This window comes from Siphateles boraxobius, unplaced genomic scaffold (genome assembly GCF_051911475.1).
Source record: "Siphateles boraxobius isolate OS27281-9 unplaced genomic scaffold, OSU_SipBor_1 41, whole genome shotgun sequence".
Classification (NCBI taxonomy): Eukaryota; Metazoa; Chordata; class Actinopteri; order Cypriniformes; family Leuciscidae; genus Siphateles; species Siphateles boraxobius.
The window spans coordinates 16339892-16362870 of NW_027509042.1; the positions used below are offsets into that span (position 1 = coordinate 16339892).

The 22979-nt window shown below is 37.0% G+C and overlaps 2 protein-coding genes across 18 annotated transcripts in view; one reads left to right on the forward strand and one right to left on the reverse strand.

Annotated features, from left to right (window-relative positions):
* Nucleotides 1-1525: 1525 nt before the first annotated feature.
* usp1 (ubiquitin specific peptidase 1) lies at nt 1526-10897 on the forward strand. The gene is made up of 9 exons (XM_077198622.1): nt 1526-1692; nt 2073-2254; nt 2345-2471; nt 3459-3557; nt 4535-4701; nt 4827-5497; nt 6429-6584; nt 6687-6888; nt 8836-10897. Exons 2-9 carry the CDS (start codon nt 2076-2078, stop codon nt 9593-9595), a joined length of 2361 nt encoding a protein of 786 aa, XP_077054737.1. The 5' UTR covers nt 1526-1692; nt 2073-2075; the 3' UTR covers nt 9596-10897.
* The window catches only part of dock7 (dedicator of cytokinesis 7), a 46714-nt gene continuing 34221 nt past the window's right edge, over nt 10487-22979 (reverse strand). For 10 of the 17 annotated variants that reach the window (XM_077198592.1, XM_077198605.1, XM_077198602.1 and 7 more), the window contains 12 exons: nt 22762-22920; nt 22584-22684; nt 21697-21889; nt 21464-21607; nt 20865-20996; nt 14244-14378; nt 14073-14162; nt 13742-13978; nt 12764-12907; nt 12061-12167; nt 11558-11725; nt 10487-10952 (listed from right to left, as the gene is read on the reverse strand). In XM_077198592.1, coding sequence (XP_077054707.1) covers nt 10910-10952; nt 11558-11725; nt 12061-12167; nt 12764-12907; nt 13742-13978; nt 14073-14162; nt 14244-14378; nt 20865-20996; nt 21464-21607; nt 21697-21889; nt 22584-22684; nt 22762-22920 — 1653 coding nt within the window. In that variant the 3' untranslated portion in view covers nt 10487-10909. Of the gene's footprint in view, nt 10953-11074; nt 11095-11557; nt 11726-12060; nt 12168-12763; nt 12908-13741; nt 13979-14072; nt 14163-14243; nt 14379-18874; nt 18890-20864; nt 20997-21463; nt 21608-21696; nt 21890-22583; nt 22685-22761; nt 22921-22979 lie in introns of all 17 variants that reach the window. The other 7 variants (XM_077198606.1, XM_077198603.1, XM_077198595.1 and 4 more) reach the window with 2 other exon arrangements.

Below are 22979 nucleotides of genomic sequence, written 5' to 3' on the forward strand. Positions count from 1 at the left end.
AGGCGCATTCACACGCACTAACACAAAAGAAAATAATGATGTTTTTACCTTCCTCAAACATGTTCCTGACAAGGGAGTTCTAAGTAAGCAGATGCTGGTGTTATTTGAATTGAATTAGCCTAGATTAGATGCCTGTGTATGTTATTGTCAGGTGAAATTATGTTGTGTAAAGTTATATGCTCCATAACACTAATCTACACAGCATTTTCTTACGTGCAGTGTTTTAACATTTAATTTGTCACATCACATGTACTGCAAAACGATCATTAAAATAATGAAAAACCCAAATAAGTGCCCAATTACAGCATCTATATGCCTTCACTTTGCCAGGTAATTCATATAAACAGTTCATTAAATTCATAATTATAAATAAAATTTCAATGTTGGTGGGAAAGTTCATGCCCCATGCTAGTTTGAGTTAAAGTACAGTTTGAGTATGGGAACCAGAAATAAAGAAGTGGATATAGGGATGGTTTGTAGCTACTTGAATGTTCCAGTTTGCTTTCCTCATGCATTGATGGCCATCTGCTGGTGGAAGGTAAAAAATACTTTTTGTAGGCCTACATTTAGCATGAAAAAAATCATGTTATTTTAGTATTTTTAAAGGGTAACTAAACCCCTGGTCAGAGCCTGACTCCACCCACTGGCAATATTTGAAAAATGCTGGAAAAGTGGGCAGAGCCCAGCGGAGGGGGGCGTGCAGCTGAGACGCATCTGTCTGTATGGAACTTGCCTACCTCACCAAGAACCCCTTACGTCACGAACCACACCAAACATCCAATAGGAAAATTCAACTGCAGTAGCCACCGTTCAACCTGAAGAGGGCAACACTCAGACGTTTTTAAACCATATATTGTAGAATTAAAACACTTTATACACAAATGTCAAAAAAGTTACTCGAATCAATGATAAGTACTAATAAAGCCCCATTCTTACAGATCATTAACTAAAAAATGTTGGTTTAGGGTTTAGTTACCCTGTAAAGCAAATTGAAATCTGATGTTTTTTTTAAATTTTATTTTGTTAAAAATGTTTTTAATTTAATGTTTTGGCTACAACAATTTCTTGCAACTCACGTTTTTAAAATTGACATACGAATAACAGAAGCCTATATGTTGGCTGCGCCCTAAATACATTCAAATGAACATACAAAAGCATTCACTTAGGATGATCTTTAAAAAAACACTTTATTTAGAATATTTTACAAAAATAAATTGATTTATTTACCGTGCAGACGGTTTCCCATGAAGCTCCCTTTTAAGCTGATCCAGATTCAGCCTCCTAATCAGAAATTCCAGGCGCAACACAATTACAAACCCACGCGCTACTGATCTCAGGTCGGCTTCAGATAACCTGCAGACAACACGATGTGGTAGTCCAAAATGATGCCAGAAAACTAATTTAGATTTTTATTCATGGTTTTGAAAAATATATATTTTCACAAACAAAAACAAAATAAATCAATCGTAAAATTCGCGCTGCGCTCATTATCTAATCTCACACAATTTATTCGACCATCTCATTTTGTTCAGGCAGTAGCAGGGAGTCTCAATCGTGGAAAAAGCGCCAAGTTCTACAGCAGGCGCGCGTAATAGTATCAAGTTGTTTATGTTTAAAACGAAACTGCGTACTTTGGATTGTATTTTCCGAAAATGTAACGCATGACTCATTTTCACTAACAGGACTCATTTGGTAAGACCATTAAATGTACTTCTATTTCCTATTACCTAATTCTGAAGTTACTCTTGCAAAAATTAACGTGCATGCTGTGTGGGCTGGGCCGCTACGGTTAGCCACACTGCTATATATGTGCCTTCATAACTTACATATGAATTCATAATGATCACACTAACGTTACTTCAAGACAATATGACGCGAATATTAAACATTAAACTATCATATATTAATGAAAGTTTGATAGTTTACGTTATTTATAGCAGATCAGCTTCTAGTATTTTATAGGGCACATCGGAGCCCAAGGTTCTCACGCGGTTCGTGGGTTGTCTTCAGTATTTTGAGTTAGTGCGTTACGTTTTTGACATTCGCTTTAGTTTCTCTTTTATCTTCTTTAGGGAATGGTTAAAATGCCCGGGCTGCATAGTGAAGGTGGAGTGGTGGCTGCAGCGGGCAGTCCTGTGAAGAAAAGCAAACTCTCTCTAAAGTTCTTCCAGAAGAAGGACACCAAACGAGCCCTGGACTTCTCAGAGCCCCCAGCAGAAGATAGCAGTGCCGCTGAACCAGAAGAGACTACGAAGTATGCCATGTTGTTATTGCGCTATCAAATATGGATTATGTTGAAGTACCATATTATTTTTCCTAACTGTTCCCACTTTCCTCCCTCAAGTCATGACCAGGTTGTGCCAATGCCTTGCCCTTCATCTCCTCTTACTTGTGAGAAGCGCGAGTGCCTGGTGCCCTTTGTAGGGCTTAATAATTTGGGGAACACCTGCTATCTGAATAGCATCCTTCAGGTATGCTGTTCAGCTAACCTGCTAATGTTTTATTCATAACACTGTCCATAAGGCAAGATACCACAGGTGAATATGAATATGATTTTTTTTTTTTTAAACAGCCTTGTAGGTTAGATCACTAATGTTATACTTCTCCACGTTAATTTATCACAGTACAATTAAAGGGATAGTTAACCCAAAAATGAAAATGTTGTCATTATTTCCTCACCCTTATGTTGTTCAAAACTTCTGTTGAAGTTCTGTTCTTCTGTTGAAGACAAAATAAGATATTTTGAAGAATGTTGGTGTCCAGACAGTTGACAGTACCCATTGACTTCCATAGTATTGTCTTTCCTACTATGGCAGTCAATGGCTACCATCAACTGTCTGGTTACCAAAATTATTTAAAATATTTTCTTTTGTGTTTAGCAAAAGAAGGAAACTCAAACAGGTTGAACACCTTGAGAGTGAGTAAGTAATGACATTTTCATTTTGGGGGGAACTATCCCTTTAAGATGATTGTTTTACATGACAAGTTTTCTGAAATGTTATGTTTAAATATGCAAATGATCCATCATCTGATCCACATAATGATCAATTATTATATTTGAACTATTATATTTGAATGTAAAAATATAGATTTACATGACTTTTAGGAATTTAGGAATACATTTGTAAAGTTTATTTAATTGTATGTAAGTGCTACTGTAATGGAGATTTCTGTCTCAGTTCCTGAAAATAAAAAAAGAGAAGACCACATTTAAAAATAGATATTGCGATTAAAATCTGCAGATGCATCTAGATAAAGTGTAATAAAATAAACGCTTTGGTGTGTATTTTCGAATGTTTTCATTTCACTTGTCTGAAAGAAGACTAGTTAAGGAAGCAAAATGGCCTGAAACCTCAAAATTGACAGGGCTATTGGTGTTTTGCCTTAAATATCTGCATATTAATATTATAGTTGTCTGGATCTAATTAAACAGAGTTCATCCTTCTTACAAATTTCAGGTCTTATATTACTGTCCTGGCTTTAAAGAGGCCATCAAATCTTTGTGTCATTTGGCTAAGCTGAAAGACCAACAGCAAGAAGATGATGCCAAAAATGAGGTGGGTCTTAAATTTCATCTTTTAAGAGACCTTTTCCTTTGCATTGCTTGTGCAAATAAATATCCGTACCAATAGATACAATTTTGAATAGGGCTGTGACGGTAGCAGTTTTTACCACCACGTTTTGGGAATGGACCAACTACCGGCGGTGTTGTGGCGGTTGGGGGATGTTTTGAAATGTAAAAAAAATCAGTGTTTATTTGAGCAAAAAAGTAACAACACACTAAAGCCTGCAAAGCATTGACATAAATATCAGTAAATAATTGTAACTTAAATAATATAATAAAGTTAAATATAAATTTTTTTTTTATATTTTTATATTTCCACACAAAGCAAGTCATATAGCCATATAGAGGGATGTGTGACACGAGCAAGAAAGAGACCATTGATCTCTTTTCTGATATCTTCATGTTTTCTACTTGTTGTAAAAGGTCTGAAGAGCGAATTTTATCTTCCACAAGGGCAAGACATTTAGGCTATGTTTGATTTTGCGCTGCCAGAGAAAGCGAAACTAAAAGAGTACGAATATAATAGGCCTAATTAAAAGCGAACCAAGGAGGAAATGTTTATAATCCCCTTAGAAAATGGGTGAGACGTGATGAAGATTTGGGAAAAGAAACAAGAGATTCCATGTCCAGTGGAATAACTAATGGAATATTTTTAAATTCGTTGATAATCGGGTGACCAGATAGCAAACCAGAATTCAAAGCTAAAATCTATGGGCTTCTAAAAATCTAAACAAAGCTTTGTGCTTCACTCGTGTCATAATATTCAGTTGCTTCTCAGCTAGTGCGGATGTCAAGTTTACCTGCACAGCCCTAATTTAGGAAAAAAAAAATCTAAATTTGTTTAATTGGATAAACAATTTGATGTACAATGTACTAAATTAGCCAATTGAATACATGTACAGAATATATTAATATAGCTGCCTTGACCATAGTTGATTGCAATAAACATTGCATGTTTGATGTTATCAGGGGGACTCTGGAGAGAATGCCCTACCTGTTCCCATGGAGCTTCTGGGCAGTTTCCACAGCCTCATCTCCTCTGTGGAACAGCTGCAATCCAGCTTCCTGCTTAACCCTGAAAAATACAGCGACGGAGAGCTTGCCACACCACCCCGCAAGCTACTTAACACGCTCAGGTAATGCCAGAGTGTCGTTCAACAACATTGAAAAGAGATTTGAACATTTCATTGAGTTTTTCTTGCCACGGTCACCTTGGCTTTAATGAGTTTCTAGACAAACCTGTTCGATTTCTCCTCCACAGGCAGCTCAATCCAATGTATGAGGGTTACTTACAACATGATGCACAGGAGGTACTGCAGTGCATCCTAGCAAGTATCCAGGAGGCCTGTGACACTATCAAAAAAGAGCAAACAGACAACCAAAAGGAGAGCACAGTGAGCAATGGAATGGGGGAGACCACCCACGAGGATGATGGGAGCTCAGACGGCCAGCTGAGTGGAAAGAGAAAGAGCGACACAGAAGCAGGCAATGCTAAGAAGAAGCCAAAATCTCAAAGCAAGTCAAAGAAAAATGAGGAAAATGTGCCTATGACCCGCTCTAAACGCAAGTCCTCCAGTGACATAACCACGGAGAGTTTGGAAACTAACCACAAGAATGGAGCAGAGGAGCGAGAGGAAAACCAGCAAGAGAAGGACAGAGGGAGCACCACAGAGGAAGAGAAGAATGACAGTTCCCCCAAAGAGGTGGGAAAGAGGACAAGGAGAGGGAAGCTTGGCTGGTTGAAACCATCTGGGAAGCAGCCTAGCATCTTCTCGAAGTTCCGCAGCATGGGACGTATTACTTCACACATAGGAGGGAGAGGGGAAATCAAGAAGAAATCCGATTGTAGTGCCCAAGAGAAGCAGGAGAAGGATACTTCTGAGAACGAGAGCAGAACTCAAGATGTTAAACAGAGTCTGGGAAAGAGTGAAGGTAAATTTCTTAGTCAAAGTTTTGCTATCAAATGCTATCTTCTATCCAGATTTTTTGAGAAAAAGAAAATCTGTACTATTCACTGACAAATTGTCTCTACATTTGAGCTGGACATTTTAGTTGAGAGAAAAATTATGATGATAATTCTTAAACAAGAAATTATAAAAAATGTTTTGAAGAGCTGCAATGAAATGTAACTTTAAAGGGGTCATCGGATGCCCATTTTCCTCAAGTTGGTATGATTCTTTAGGGTGTTCATGTAAAGTTTGTAATATACTTTGGTTAAAATTCTTCAATGGTTGTGTACAACAACACCCTTTTTACCTCCTCAAAAACAGCTTTGTTTACAAACAGTCTTTTCAACCTCATAGTATTATTATTTTTGTGATGCAATAGTTAAAATTATCATACAAGTACTTGGATGAAAGTTTAAAGTTCAAATATGAACACTGAGGTCTACGATAGCGATCAAAATCAGCTTTTGATAGAAACTTGGTGCTTAAAATGACGCATTCGCATTTATCAATTACATTGTTTCGCCACTAGGTAGTGACAAGTGACTGTTAAAAAAAGTATTTGTTATTGAATCATTTATTCAAGAGGATGTAGTATAGTATGATGCTTCTGAAATAAAAGTCAGGAAGATGTGATTTGTTTTTGTAAATATGACTCATACATCATGTACAGTCTGTATAAGTGTATGATTTAACTTTTCCAGATGGTCTAGTGTTAAAAAAATTGCAATATCAAATCGTAATACTTGTAGATTCGCAATTCTTTCAAAAATCGCAATACATATCATATCGGCACCCAAGTATCGTGATAGTATCGAATCGGGAGATAGGTGTATCATCCCAGCCATTTTATATATATATAAATGTATTTGTGATCAATAACTACAAGCATTGCTTTGTATGATTCGATCTTTCAGGCCTGGATGTGCTGAAGTGGATGTTCCAGGGTCAGCTGGTGCTGCGGACACGCTGCCTGGAATGTGAGTGTTTCACAGAGAGGAGAGAGGACTTTCAAGATATCAGCGTACCTGTGCAAGAGGATGAGACCAGCTCCCCTGACTCCAGTTCTGAGAGTGAGTACATTTAAATCCATCTGTGTTTGTGTCCATCAGTCAACACTCTCTGATGCTGGTTAAAACATTTCATACTTTCATAACTGTATCCTTCCTTTGCAGTTTCTCCAGATCCTAAGCCTGAGCTGAAAACTCTCAAGTGGGCCATATCTCAATTTGCATCTGTTGAGCGGATTGTGGGTCAAGATAAATATTTCTGTGAGACCTGTCATCACTACACAGAAGCTGAGAGAAGTCTTCTGTTTGACAAAACACCAGAAGTCGTAACAATCCACCTGAAATGCTTTGCTGCCAATGGCTCTGAGTATGTACTCTTGTTTGATTTTAGAGCTTAATTCCTTTCTTTTAACCCCCTCCCCCTTTTTTTGTGACCGTAAATGCAGGCAAAAAAAATACTGTAAACATTTGGACTCAAGATGCAAAAAGTATCACCTTGTGTTTAATAGCTGTGATTCCATCCATCTATTTTTATGCACATTTTGGGACATCGCATCAAAAACTGCTGGATGGAAACACCAAGATGTGCATAAATTCTAAACAGCGCATACTAGGGCTGCACGATATTGGTAGAAAATGACATTGCGATATTTTATTTTTCTGCGATATATATTGCGATATAAAAAACATTTCACCAGATGACTTGAATAGCTCTATTTGGAAAGAATTAATCATTCTAGAATGACTGGGGTGGTTTTGTCATGGAGTAAATCCGCATAGAGACTAATATTAATAGAATGTTAACTAATGTAGTTAACTAGAGTTTAATAAATGGAACCTTATTGTAAAGTGTTTCCGATTTGTTATGTCTCTGGAGTTCAGTGTTGGACAGATCAGTTGTTTTAACCATTCATTAAAGTGAATCTGTTCAAAGGAGTCATTAGTTCGCGAATTGGATGTGTCATTAACGGAACACGGCACACGTTGTGTGATTATCCCGGCAGTTTTGGACTCATCACTGGATAGATTTTTTGTTTTGTTTATTGAAAATGTGTTTTATGTCATCTGAATGTGTGGAACGCTTTTCAGAGATAAGGCAACGTTATTTTAGCACAATTCACAACCAGCGGTAGTTCAGAGAAAAAAAAAACTTCGGTCTTCCGACCTTTTACCATCGTGTATTCTCAAAGATATTCAGTCCAATTCATTAATATGCGCGAGGGAGAGAGAGCAAGACAGTTTGAAGACGGTGAGAGTGCGCGCGCACGACCGGGGCTTTCACTCTCTCTGCTCGTTCTCTGTTAAACAAGCGAAGCAGTCAGTCATTTACATCAATCACTGTTCAAATAAGGCTTTGGCGGGACAAAAATACGCTTTAGTAAGGCTGAACATAAACAGTGCGCAAGTTCCAGTCTGCTTGCGCTTGATGTTTAAACTGACAGGACTTGCAAATTGATAAACTCTCACTCTATGATGATTAAACTTTGCAATTAATCCGTGAATCACAAGCATTACGAGCCGGGGAGCTGCTGGCCTGTAGCCTACTAATCATGAATCACGAATGACGGATCAACTACAATCCCTATACTTGACATCGCACATCCTGCGATGTGACTATCGTGGATGCGCACAGCCCTAGCGCATACAAGACTCGTGTGCACGTTTGAGTCGGATAATTTTTTATCCGATAAAAAACATGCATATAAACTATGATGGAAACACATTTAACAAATAAATTCCTCAATGTACATCAAAAAAAAAATCATGGGACTTTGTGCAGTGGGTCTGCATAACTGAACTAACCAGTGGAACAATCTTTTTGAAATGCTGTTTGGGTTGTTCTGAAATATGTCATCTTGCGTTCGGAGGCAGATGCTGCTTTTTGGGAACACATTCATGTAAGAGTTCTGGGAGGGAATTATACCAAACAAGTAACTTGTTATATACAAAAAATGTATACAGTAGCTTCTCCTACTTTTCTTAGTTACTTTTAGCACCAGTTTATCAGGACGTGACTATTTTGTTCTCTTTGAATCACTGGATGGAAACGGTGCTTTATTCGTAAATGTTTTAGGCAATATTCCAATTTTGCGCACAAGTTAAATTTGCAACTTTGTATGGAAACAGCTAATGATTGCATACAAGAAAATAAATAAATAAAAAATCACTGGGCATGAACAATATGCAAACATTTTTATTGCCTTTTTTTTTGTTACACACAGCAAAAAAAGGTCAGAAGTAGACACTTGTAGAAACAAAATCATTTTATTCCAATCTTGTTAAAGTTATCAATTAATTCTTCACTCTTTAACAGGATGGACCCTTATGCTGGCCTTTCCAAGGTGAACACACCTCTGCAGACCCCTCTCAAACTTTCACTGCACGAGTGGTGCACTCAACCTGATTCTCCTGACCAGAGCCATCACTACGAGCTCTTCGCCGTGGTCATGCACAGCGGAGTAACCATCAGCAGTGGTCACTACACCACTTACATCCGCATGATGGATCTCCATCGCACCAATCTCAGGCCTCAGTCTCAGGATGAAGAGCAAGACCAAGACAGAGAGGAAGACCCCAAACAGAAGAAAGAGGAGGCAACTCAAACAGATTACGATGACGGCGAGGTGTCTTTCAGCTTGTCCGGCAGGGGCCGCAACATGGCAAGAGCCAGTTCAACAAGCAGCATATCCGGCAAAGCAGGAGGCAAGAGGAGCTCAGAGGGTGTCGGGCTTTTAGGGGGACAGAGGAGCGTCACCAGTTATGAGCTCGGCAACGGCAAGCAAACCAATCCAGAGAAGGCTTCCAGCTTGGCCAGTCGTGCCACCAGTACTCTGCTTCAGAACACTGTGAAGAAAGAGACTGAGGAAGAGGGAGCTGATGCTATGGGCGACGAGACCCAGGTGAGTTTTGACCTCGCTCTACGAAACCTTTTGGACTTTGAGGGAAAGTGGATGCTGTTTGATGATTCCGAAGTAAGACTCTTTGAAGAAGAGGACTTCCTCCGAGCCTGTTCTCCTGAGACGTGCTCCACCTCTACGCCCTACCTGCTGTTCTACAAGAGAGTCTCTCAGTAACAATAGGTGATTGGATATGAACACTCGTCACAGTTATGAAGTTTTACTGTTAAGACATGGGCTATGAAAGTAATTTGCAGGTAAATGGGAAAGCAAGTCAGGATGTGTTAATAGTTTATACATACATTTGTGTAACAAGTGTCAGTGGAAAACCAATGTGAAACTTTCAAGGCTATGACATTTGTTGCCACTTTTTTTCCCCTCCTCTCTTTTAACATTTTTGTACTTTGCTCTTTTCTCTTGTTCAGCGAGTCCGTGTCATTTGCTTTTCAAATGCACCTTGGCACTTATAGTAGTGCATGTTTTCCTGTACATTCAAACATTCCATAGAAGCTGTAATGAATAACACAAAATTATTTTCTTGTGCACTGATATTTTATATATTTTTTTAAAGATCAATTATTTTTGCTAGTTTGGGTTTTGTCTCGAGTATGAATTCAAGTTTTGGAGGCTATTACATCCCACTTTTGGAGGCTATTATTAATGGCTTACAAATCCAAAGTAGTTATGATCTATTATTTGGCTGTTTGTACACAGAGAATCAAATTTAGTTTAAAAGGTAGTTGACTTTATTGATTGCCTATAAATGACCACAGGGATAAAGTGACCTATTTTTATAGTTTATCGGCCATACCTCAGTCCAGTCTAACAACCCTTTTTCCATGTTGTGAGCAGGCCCTGACTTTACAGTTAAATCTCTATGAGCAATAAATAAAACATTTCATGGAGAATCTCTATTACTACATGGCATTCTGTTGTGTATTTGAGAAGGGAGGGGAAATTAAACTATTTTCTATTACTGGTTATGTAGATTCTTATTTACCACATTAAAACACCAGCATATAAAATTGTCTTTTGGTGCACAACTTCTTTAACACAACCACACTGGAATGGCTATTAGAGTTATTTATTTAGTAAAATATTTAAAGTAAACAAAAGGTACATAAAACTACATAATGCTGAAAAAAATTCATCACCTTTTTTGCTTTTTCCATAAGGATTAAATAAACTCTTAAGTTGTACCGTGACTTAAAAATACACTGGGATGAAGTAAAAAAAAACTTAAATAAAAAAAAAAGTGCACACAGAAATTGAATATAGGGTTTGACACATTGTATGCAAAATTCACCATCAGTTCTTATGATCATGTAATAGGCCATTTTGTAAACTAATACAAAATTGGAATGATGTACCAAATGCCTTAACACTTAACTTTTTTCTTTTACTTTATGGCAAAAACACTGATGTGGTGAGGAAGATTGATATATATATACAAATAAATAAAATTGCATGTTCTTCTTATTTCTTCAGTCTTCACACGTCTAGCTTGCGAAGGCTCATTCTGCTAAAAGAGTCTCTGAAAGAAAAAGAAACCTTAATTTTATGAAAGAAAAGGAGTAAAAATTTTCATGAGGAATCAAAAGTTATTTTAATGGTAAACAATGTTTAAAAAAACATCCTTTCAAACAACTTGGCTACCTTGTCAAGCCGTCCTTTTGCTGCTTGTTAGAGCGGAAATAAGAGGTTAAACGCATTCAAAACACCCACAGCTTTCTGGACAATCATGTCATCCCTTATGATTAACTAACTATCACTCATTGCCGTTGACCGGGTGTATGTGGCGTGAAGAAAGATGCACGTTTACATTACACTAAATAGAACTGGGTACTTGAGTCCATATCCTGATTGTAATTTGATTTTGATTCACAATAACTGAATTCATATTAATTCCACAATACTTGATGAACAATTTAAATGACAATTTTGCTTTCATATGAAAGAAACTCTTTGACTTGGTGTATTACTAAAATATTAAGGCCTAAAGGTGCAAGCTTCAATGGGAAGCTCCCACCGTTATTCATTCAAACAACAGTTTGGTAAACCAAGTTTTTGCAGTACGGTAGTTTATCAGCTGCAATATACATTCTAAACAGCTTTTTTCATCATTTTAATTTGTCTGACCTGTGTGAGTTGACCTGTAACACAGGTTTGTAGAGTTGTGGGATCTTCCTGTTAATGAGAGGCTGCAGAGCTTCTTTCAGTCTGTGATAGTTCCTCTCCAGCTCTCTCTGATACTCTTTCTGGTCTGGACCAATCAGACTCTTATTTTTGCGAAGGGAATCTTCACACCTGGGGAGGTTATTGAAGGTTGATTGTAGGCAAGTTCTAATTGTTTTATCACCATTTAACAATTAAAATAATGCATTTGTCTTATCATCATCCATATAACCATACACAGACTGCAATTATCCAGCTATTTTTAGGATAATAGTTCAATTTAATGGTATGGTCTATAGTATGTAAACATCATCCCATTTAAATACTATGCTGTATTTCTTGATTGATGTGATACAAAAAAAAGTTCAATTGCAATGTATAAATGTGTTCAAAATACTGAAATACTTGTCAGTAGTTGGACTACTGCAGTCTATGTAAATGTAGTGTTAGAGCATCTGGAATCAAACCTCTTAGTAAAGTCTTTGAAGCACAGTCGTAGTTTATTATGGTGCCGGTAGAGTTTAGGATCGCTTGGGATCTCGGACAGAAACACCTGGGCCACCTCAAGAGGGCCCTGAATAGAAATTCAATACATACGTTGGTTAGAAATATTCAAATTATTTTCTCACTTGACCACTGACCATCACAAAGTTTTCACTAATACTTGGCTGTGCAATAAAGGACATTTGATACAAACAACTGAAAAACTACTATAATTAAATTGTTGTGTATATATTTTTTTAAGTTTACGTCCATCAGGTTCCGAACTAATATAAAATGAGATCTGAAGTATTTCATTCTTAAAGTATTTAAGTAACTACATTCATCAAATAGTTAGCAGTGCTACATAGTAATGCAATATATTACAAATTCTGGAGGTTGAATTTCCAGCAATCACTTGTATGGTTATTTATACTGTTACTGTGTCATAAACCCCTGGTTAATATGTCAGTGCTACTGTTTTGTCTCGAGATGCTCATCAGTAAAGTTTTCTTTTTCCTAAGGGACATTTATAAAAGCTACATAAGTGTCCTAATTAAACTAAGGCCTAATCCTGGCTTAATCTGAGCCCTTTCTGTGAAACCAGGTCCAAATTGCACAAATTAATCCAGAAAATAGTGACAGTGATATTGCATCTGTGCTATTTAGTGAATAGGCCCAAGGAGTCACCTGGTTAACAGTGGTGCCAACAGACCCCTGCAGAACCATCTGCAGCATTTTGGCATCAGATGGGTCCTGATGAGTGGCAAAGGCCAGTTCCTGTGTCTTCTTCTGCATGTCCTCAATGGCTACTTCAATAGGTGTTGAGATGATCTGAAAAGCAATAACAGTAACGTTTCATTTATTTGAGTCAATACATCATCAATCTTTTTTCCAAAACGTGTTTTTGTCTTACCCTGATTCACTATGGTAAGCCTGTTACAAGTGTTAATATTTTAGACCTGACTGAATGTTTTTTTGCGGGAAATGTGTTAAAATACATCATTCACCCGTGCGTGTCTTGTCATATCCATAAATACAGAAAAATTGCTCCGTTTACATACATTGTTGTGACAAAAAGAAAGGTTGATATGTAGCATGCTAAATCTCGAACCTCTGGGGAAAAGACCCGTTTAAAAAAAAAAGCCAAAACAGAGGAGAGCCTGCTGGCAAAACGAGAATATGACAGCGCTCGTAATAAAACAAGAATCAACATTGGCTTGGCTTTTCCTAGATGGTGAGAACTAAGGAATTTAAAAGTGAAACAATTTTTTTTTATTACTCAACAGGTAAGGCATTTTGTTGAACAAATAAATTGCCATATTAAGCCCTTTAACAGAGTTCATTGTGAAGCATTATCTATTGTGAAGGGTCATTTTATGGTTGTTGTAGACCTGTGCAGGAATTTATTTTAAAGGAAGTACACTGTCTATTAATGGGTACAGTAACGTCTTCAGCCAGTCAGCTTGAGATCCTTTCCATCTAAACTGGTTTATATCTCTTATGCCTTGTAGTGAATGTTTTATGAGTAGTAGGATAACTTTATTCATCAGCACACTCACGCAGAGCCGAAACACAACCAAAACAATGTTTTCATACTTTTCATATAATTTCAGTCTAGCATGAATCCTTATAGAAGCTTTCACAAAGCATGCGTGTTTGAGTTACCTCCTCTTTGTGTATGATGTTGATGCGGGTCTTGATGTAAGGGAAAGCGTGGGAGGTAGTGAGGATGGTCTTTCGTTTAAACTGTTCATGCAAGTCACCGTGAGCTCTTCCATCGAGTGTGAATGGCGTGCAGTATACGAAGCGCCGCAAGTTGTAGTTCTTATCAAAGTAAGTGATGCGGTCCTTCATTTCATAAGTGTCGAAATATGGTTCAACATAAGTGATCTGAATAAAGGCCTGTGATGGAGAAAAGAGATATTATTCTCTGTACAAAGTATTATCGTTTGATTTCCATACAGACATTTTGCACCATAACGCAGCACAAAAACACCTTATTTGGGTCCAATTTACACTTGTCGACTGGATTGGAATCTTTAATGACTTCCACTTGATCCTCACCAAACCTTTCACCATAGAAACTCTGAGAATTAAGACAATAACGGTCAAATCACTCATCTACTAAAACATGTGAAACAGAAAACGCACAAACAATGTTTTGTACCTCAAGTCGATGTGAGATTTCTGCTAGCTTGGTGATGGCTGGCTCTTTGTATACAAACTCCTGCTCATCCAAGTCACCAAATTTAGAACCGTAAATTCCAACTCTGAAATAGGTGCCAAACATTCGCTTTCCATCCTGAAACAAACAAATGTGTCAGTTACTAATCTGCTTAAGTTGAAGCTACCATTTCAAAATGCTAGATAACATGGAAATATAAAGTCTGTTGATACTCATGTTGATGTGCATGGCTTTACTAAAACGGTTACTCACAAAGAAAGTTAAAGTGCGATAAGGCAAACACAACATTTTCTCTTGGCGGCAAGTTATCAAGTGACAACACCAATGTAAACATTGTCTAAAACATGTTTACATAAATAACCTGCATTCAACAATGATTATGCAATCATAACGGAGAAATACAGGAAAACACAGACACTAATACAGTATCGTTATAGTACAAACATCTACCATATTTGAGGATATTTTGCAACCTCAAAGAAAGAGAAGTAAAAGGTTAGCCTCTATCCCCTTTTACCTTCACTACTAGGTGGTCGTGTTTTATGACAGATCTTTTTGTAATTATTATTATTTATTTTTTTAAAAATATTGCATAGTTTCTCAATTTTACACAACCATTCAAATGTTTGAGGTCAGCCAGGTTTTTTAAAAGAAATTCATGTTTTTATTAAGCAAGGATGCATTCAATTAATCAAAAGTGACAGTGAAGACAATGTCATCTTATTAAAATATGTCTATTTCATGTTTCTTGAGCCCAAAATCAGCATATTAGAATGATTTTTGAAGGCTGACATGTGACACTGAAGACTGGAGTAATGATGCGGAAAATTCAGCTTTGCTATTACAGGAATAAGTTACATAATAAAATATGTTACATGGAAAACAGTTATTTTAAATAGAAACAATATTACCACTTTTACTGTATTTTCAATTAAATAAACACAGCCTTGGTGAGCATAAGAGACTTCTTTGAAAAACATAAAAAAAGCTTGCCAACCCCAAACTTTTGAACAGTATATGTATACGTATGCATTATTTATTTGATCTTTTTAGGAAGTAGTAGATGAGAAGAAACTGAGATATCAATATCAGACACAAAATCGAACTAAAATACACAAGAGTTTGAGCCAAGCTTGTGGATAGTGGTGCAAGAAACAGTTCAAAACAAAGTGGGACCTTTCTCTGAAAACTGTATAAGCAAAGGTGGACATAACAGGAGGAAGGCCAGAGAAAACCTCATGTCCTTAAACAGTAAGTAAGCAACTGTACTCCGAAGAAGAGAAAAAATTGAACAAAAGAGAACATTAAGGTTTGTAGCAAGCTCCTCGTGAGAAAGTAAACGTGCTGCTGTAGCCTAATACAGAACGCCAGACTGAAAGTTATGACGATAGAAATAGAATGTCAGAATTAGTGTACTTGAGTAACAGGGTAGGCCATAATAGGACAGAAAGAAAAGAAAAGAAAGGTGGTTGTTTTTGTACAAAGCCAGGAGCATGTCTGAGTGCTCTACACACAGGAAGTGAAGTATCAATACGGTGCAGATAAGCGCTGAACCATAGCAGACCAAACATACAGCCAATGCTCAGATTGTGCTAATAAAACAATAGAACAAAAAGCCTGAATAGACTTTGGTCAGTGTCTAGCAAGACATGACATTCCAATGTTCATTTGTGTAATATATCCCATATATTATAAGTTGCTGAAGAAGTAACACAATAAAAATACTACCATAACTACATTCTTTGGTTCCGATTATAACAAGGTGTTCAAAATGGTTATAATCACATTAAATCATAAGTTATCAGTAAGCCTAGATGGAAACATTAGTTAAAGAGAGCTATAGTAAGCATTTTAAAATTAGCCAAAACAATGTATAAACAAACATGTAATAAAACTGTGTGGATGATGGATGTTCCAATTCTGTAGAAATCGAAAGTTTTGGGGTGCAGATTCTGTGTGGGCCTGGTTACCAGGTGTCTGAGATGGTTCAGCCCATCTCTGGTTCATTGTGAGTGTCATAAAAGCTACAGAAATAAACCCTCAAACTATGAACTTACCACAAGACACAATAATTAAAGTGGGAAGAGGAGGGGTCAGCAACCAGGGAAATAAAAAAGGAGAGAACAGAACATATTTTAATCAGGAAACCAAGAAACTCTTTGAAAGCTAAACAAAACACGTACACACAAAACAAACAGCAATACTACCAAACTCCATAAATCAATACTTTACAAAGACACACACACACACAAAGACAAAAACCCAACATTAAACATGCAATGAGGAAGAAGCAGGCAGTGAAAAGTGCACTAAAGAGTCTTCATTAAATAGGCAATTAGGAGACAGTGCATTCCTGGTGTAATGCTGCAAATATAAAGGTGTTGTTGACTCGCTGCCATGCGAATAATAATATGAGATTAATACTAGTATACAAACATATTGGTGTAAATGAGAACTCAGGGGTCGATTTAGTTTGCAATGAAACAAAAGCTCATGTAAAGAGAAGGTCACTTGGATGTCACTTTCAGCACATGAATATAGATGTTTTAAACTGATGATCATCAGGACATGTCCCTCTAGAAGAAAACCGCATAATTTAACAAGATATCAAAAATGATATTTTCTAAGAAGCTTCTGTCCCTAATTCATGCTATTCTTCATTTGTTAAAGTTGATAATCATGTCACTGTTAACCCACCCTCATGTCATTCCAAACCTGTATGACGTTCTTTCTTCCGTGGAACACTAAAGATGATTTGTTGAAGACAATGCTGGTTGCTATTTTCCATTTAAAGCACAACAGTGCCCGCCCACTTTTTCAGCAACCATGCTTTCCGGAAGTATTTTCCTAATAATTTTCTCATAGGGATTTAAAAAAAAAAAAAGTCTGTTAAAGCATTAGAAGCCCTGAACTAAACCAACCAGCAACAAGTTAAATTGCATTACAGGAATCCATCCGTTAAACACAATTAGTTCTTAAAATAAGTCAAAATAATGTGAACTGATGACTTCAACAAAAGCATATGCCATCCATTTGCAACCTCAGAGTTCAAAGTAGGTTTGTCTTTAAAGTTGTATAGGTTATCCTTAACAAATATATTTTCCTATGGAGAAAATTAATGGGATTGTACTTCTGGAACCTGATTGTTGCACACTATAATGAAGATAAATGTCTGTTAATGCTGCTGTCAAACTCCAAATTAGGGGGAAAAAACACTATCAAATTGTCATAAAAGTGATTCTATTCCAAGTCTTCTGAAGTCACACAAACAATCCAAAAGCAAAACAAACAAACAATGTGTGATGTGATTTTTTGCGAGGAATCAGTTGATCCAGTTCACATAATGTACATGACTTCTTAAAGATTCTGACTCATTAAGTTCCAGTTAAACTCATTGACTCGATGATGCGGTCGTGAACTTGAGTTACGTCTGAAAGCTTAGGTAGCTGACTTGTTGCCTCACCGCCCTGTCAGGCAATGACTTTGCAGGCAGCATTGGCGCACAAACATACCTCATGAAACTGATTTGGGACAGGATTCTGAGGCGCGGTAACAGTTTAATGATCTACAGCAAAATAAAAGCAAGCTTTGGTGATAAGCAAATATTTAATTACTAAAATAGCAATTTCTCACTAGAAATGGCATCAAAAGTGGAAAATGTCAGTCAAAAACATACATTTACAAACAAACTGACCACCGAATGAAACTTTTAGACGGCGTCTTTATTTTTTTTGCTGAACGGTCACAGAATGGAACCAACAGGATTGCGGTCAAAAGGCAGTGAAGGATACATCTATGCAGCCTTCAAAATTCAATCTGATGAAGGTATCTCAGGAGACAGGAAATTAAGCTAACATTGGAATCGGAAATGCCGTGGTGCATTGATGCTTTCCTAGCTTCGAATACATCCCCCGAAGGTAGCATTTTTAAGCTTTCGAGGCTCTCATGGTCTGTTTGTCTCACAAAGCCATTTTATAAATTCAGAAAACTTGGAATATAGAGCATATTGTCCACTTTCATGGTTCTTTTATGTCCTATTTAATGTCTGATAGCTCCAACTCCAGTTGCATGAAGAAACCAGTATATTATTCAGAATATCTCCTTTTATGTTTCAGGGAACAAATAAAGTCATACAGGTTCGGAATGACATGAGGATGAGAAAATTATGACAGAATTTTCATTTCTGGGCAAACCGATTCCTTCAAGGTTATCTACACGTCTCGCATAAATCGAACCCTGTTATTTTGAGAGACATAAGACATAGATGGCAGTGCTGATGAGAGACGGATGAGGAAGTGAAATGAGGCATTCGTGAATAAATCTGTTATTAGTGTTCACAGTGGCTCCCATGCATGGCCTGTCAAATTTGACAATGTTAACATCGCTTTTTCCTTAAAAAAAGAGAGGGGAGAGAGAGGAGGATGAGAAGAGGGATGCTGCTGCCCACACACCACTGACAGCAGCCCCATGGAAAGAGAGATGGAGGGATGGACGAAGAAATGAAAACGTCCATAAAAATGTTAATGGGTCAAATTCAAAGCATAGAGAGTCATGATAAACGCCCACAGCTTGCACGTATGGGCCAAGCATTAACCATGAAGTTTAGCACCTACCTCCCAGCCTGTGCTCTGTATAACAGAGAGAATACAGCACAAATCAACATACACAGGTCACAATCACCCCCTTTAAAAGCCCAGACTCGCTACAAAGCATTGTGGGAAATAATCGTTTCTGAAAAATCATACAGTACTGTTCAAAAGTTTGGACGCAGTAGGATTTTTAAAAAAACAATTAATACCTTTATTCAGCAAGGATTCATTAAGTTTTTTTTTTTTTTTTTATCCATTTAAAGATCCCAAACTTTTGAACATTATCATATTTGTTAGACTGTATCCGACATGCGTGACTATTCATCCATATATACCATATGGAATAATATAAAAACTATATTTTTTACAGTGTTTTGGGTGGTTCCCAGGGATTTTCTATACAGACGCTAAGGTGCATGTAGTGTTTTTTAGCATGTTTCTATGGAGTTTCTAGGTTATTCTGTGGTTGCCAGGTCAAAAGGGTCACCCCATGCCTTTATGATATTCTGGTCACCTCTTTCAATCTATGTCTTTGGGATTTTTTTGTGTAAACTTCAAGTGATGACTGCTCACAAAAGTTTATAACACACTTCTCATCAACCAGCCGCACAATTTGAGGTATCATTTATATCACTAGCACAGATAGTAGTTGTTCAAATCATTAACCCTATGTACAGTATGAGCAAGGCCCATTCACACCAACGATGATAACTATAACTATGACGTTTTAACAAGCGTTCAGATTCTAAGAGAATAGCAGAGTCCACACCACAACTATAACATCACAGGAACAATTGCGTTGGAATCACTTTCAGAGCATTTTTACAGCTGATGAATAATAAAACATTAGCTAGTCAGAGTCCATTTGACTTAGGGAGCTTGAACAATTAAACCGGAAGATGACATAACTGCAGTCCGCGATTATAATAAACAGAGCATTATCCCGTTGGTGTGGACCCTAATATAGTTATCGTTATAGTTCTCATTCTTAGTGTGAATTCTACTCATAATGCACAGGAAAACTCACTGAAAAGAGTCCACATGCTCACTGTCACTCTGTTGTAGAAGAGATAGACAGACATGCAGTCTTGATAATAAAAAGTCTCTTTCACATGTCACACATAAATCACGTGTGTATACACAAGCAAAATATTGCCAAGTTAGACATCTGGCATATGCTTTGTACTACTAGGCCAAAAATACAAAGTCCTGTTGTCATAAAGGGCTTTCGCACCGGGTAATTCTTGGAAGTAGCCACAAAGGTGGTTCCCCGAGAACTAATGGTTCCTCTAGGAACATTTTCCTGGTTGCCTTCGCACCGCCAGTAGGAACTCTGAAGTGAAGTAAGACATGCTTGTTGTTGTGACCTTTATGAGAACGCCAGCTAGAGCCTGAGCACATAGTGCTCACATTCTTCTTGTTCATTAATTTACGATCTGTCAAATACGTTATTAGATAGAACTGTTATACAAAGAAAGTAGACAGTATATGAAAAAGTTGATGCACAGTGTCGCTAGCTGAGCAGTAATACATAATAATGTTTCTCTTGGTCCCCTCAAAGTTGCGTTGGATTTTCTACTTAGCGTAAAGGTCAAGAGGCCCATCTAGCATTATTTTTCCATGTTCGTAGAGTTAGTTTCTGGAGTCAATATATAAGCTATAATATGTGTGTTTTCACAGCTTTTTGGCGGGTGCTGGTGTTTCGCGTGCGTTCGGCAGATCAGCGTATACTAACGTCACTGATAGTTCCTATTGTGCTGGTTTAGACCCTACTCTGAAGTAGAAGCTAAATTAGTTCCTCCAAAAGGAGTTCCTAGAACTAAAATCGTTCCTAGTTTATGTTGGTGCGAACACGCCAAAAAACGGGTACTTCCGCCAATAGTTCTATGAACTATGAAAAGGTTCCTCTGGTGCGAAATCCCCTTTATACTGCTTCACAGCACACATCAAGAGGCTAACAGAGTCTTTATTTTAGGATCCAAAACAATGAAAACTCCCTTTTTAAAGCATTTACCTGATGTACAATTTTGCCAAAGGCTTCCTGAAGTTTACCATGAATAGTGGCTAGCTTCTTGGCATCCCTGTTGGCCTCGTGAATAGGAATGAGCACTTTGTAGACTTCGTTCACTGCTTCGTACATACCAGCCTGGAGACAAATAAATTATAAAATTGGCTGATGCCCGATATAAAACAATATGATGTGATACAGTTAAATGATTGCATATTAGATTGCTGAAATTAATATATTTTTTTAATTTGCACAATATATACACTCAAAGTATTTGGGAAAAAAATAGTCTTTAGGCATGAGATATACGAGTAAGGTTAGGATGGGTTTTGTGGTATGGTCGAAATATTAATTTAAATATTAGTACATAGTAAGTTAATACACCAAAAATTATAAACTATTAGTAAAAATCTGAACATTTATTTAAAAAAACAATGCATTAAAATAAATTATTATTATATACCAAAATGTAAATATGATACTAAACACTTTTTTTATTTAACAAGTTAAATATTATTATACATATGAATGAATCAATGAAACAAATAGAAATGTAGCCAAAATCCTGATAAGAGGTATTTTCAACAACATAGTAAATATCTCACCATAGAAAAGGAGGCTGCAGCTTGTTCCAGCAACCCAACTAAGCCTGCCTCAGTGAAGTACTTCCCAGAGCAGATACCCTCCTCATCAGGGGACACCACATCATCTGACACAGCAGATTCTTCCAACACATTAGAAGAAATGTTCTGTGGTGTGAGAAAACCTCATTAATATTTTACAATCAAAAAGTAAATGACTGATACATTTTATCTTTGTCACAGGGTGCAGCAGGAACCTGAAATGTGACACAGCCCACAGGCAGGTACTTGCGGTCCTCCAGCATGCTGAGGTACTCTGCCACCAGGGCGGCGCTGTGTACTAAGCATTGGGCTGCCTCTGCATGGTTATTCCTCTCGGAGTGCTTCCCTGCCATATTTTGCAGCCAAGTCAGTCGTAGGTCTGGGGATGTCTGGTAGCCCTTAGCAATCCTACATAACAGAAAGGAAACATTTGTCTAGATAAATACTGGAGTAAACTGTGATTTATTTTTTGTTTTGCATGTTTCTGCAATGGAAGCTATATCATGAAAACTGCATGACTTAAAGAAAATTACAAGAATGTTTTTTCCTATACACAAACATTCAAAGGTTTTTTTTTTATTCTTGAAAGAAGTCTATTATGCTTACCAAGTCTGTATTTATTTATGATTTAAAAAAAAACACAAAAGAATTAATATTGTGAAATATTTTACAATATGAAATAACTGTTTTCTATTGAATATTTAAAATAGAATTTGCTCTTGTGGTGCAAAGTTAAATTTTCAGTGGCCTTTACTCAAGTCTTCAGTGTCACATGATCCTTCCGAAATCATTCTACTATGCTGATTTGGTGCTTCGATGTTAATGTTTTTGTAGAAAAAGGACAGCATTTATTTGAAACAGAAATCTTTTGTAACAATATAGATGTCTTTTCTGTCACTTTTGATTAATTTAATGTGTCCATAAATATATTATTTTCTTTAAGTAATGTATAGTTTATTAATAATTTTAAAAAAATGCAATCAGTTCTGACAGTAATAGTTAGTTTGTAGTTATTAATATATACATTTCATATATTATATTTTTCATGCTAGATTAACTTCAAGTTAGATACTAATGTAGCTAATATATTAGTGTATAGTACCTGTACATGAGATCAATAAGCATCTCTGGATCTTCTTGATGTTCCTTCATTTTTACTGTGTCCGATAGAATCATGTGAAGGTTAAACACCAGATCTTGAACCTGCAACCAAAGCAAAAATCAGTGCTTTGTGTCAAGAACTAGTAAGTACATTATGGAAACAGATTTGTGAGCTTCACCTGGTCAGGGAAGGTGGTTTCTCTGAGCTCTAGGTCCTCCTCTGCATACGTGAGGATGGTCTTGAGAGAACGCCGTAGAAACTCCTCATTGAAGTTCTGGGATGTACCCACGAGAGATGAAAGAGACATGGTCACCTGCATTTTCACTCGTGCAAAGTTCTGAAGGAGAGAGAAAGAACAAACAAGATAAAGCCCCTCACATATTGTCATTAAAGAGA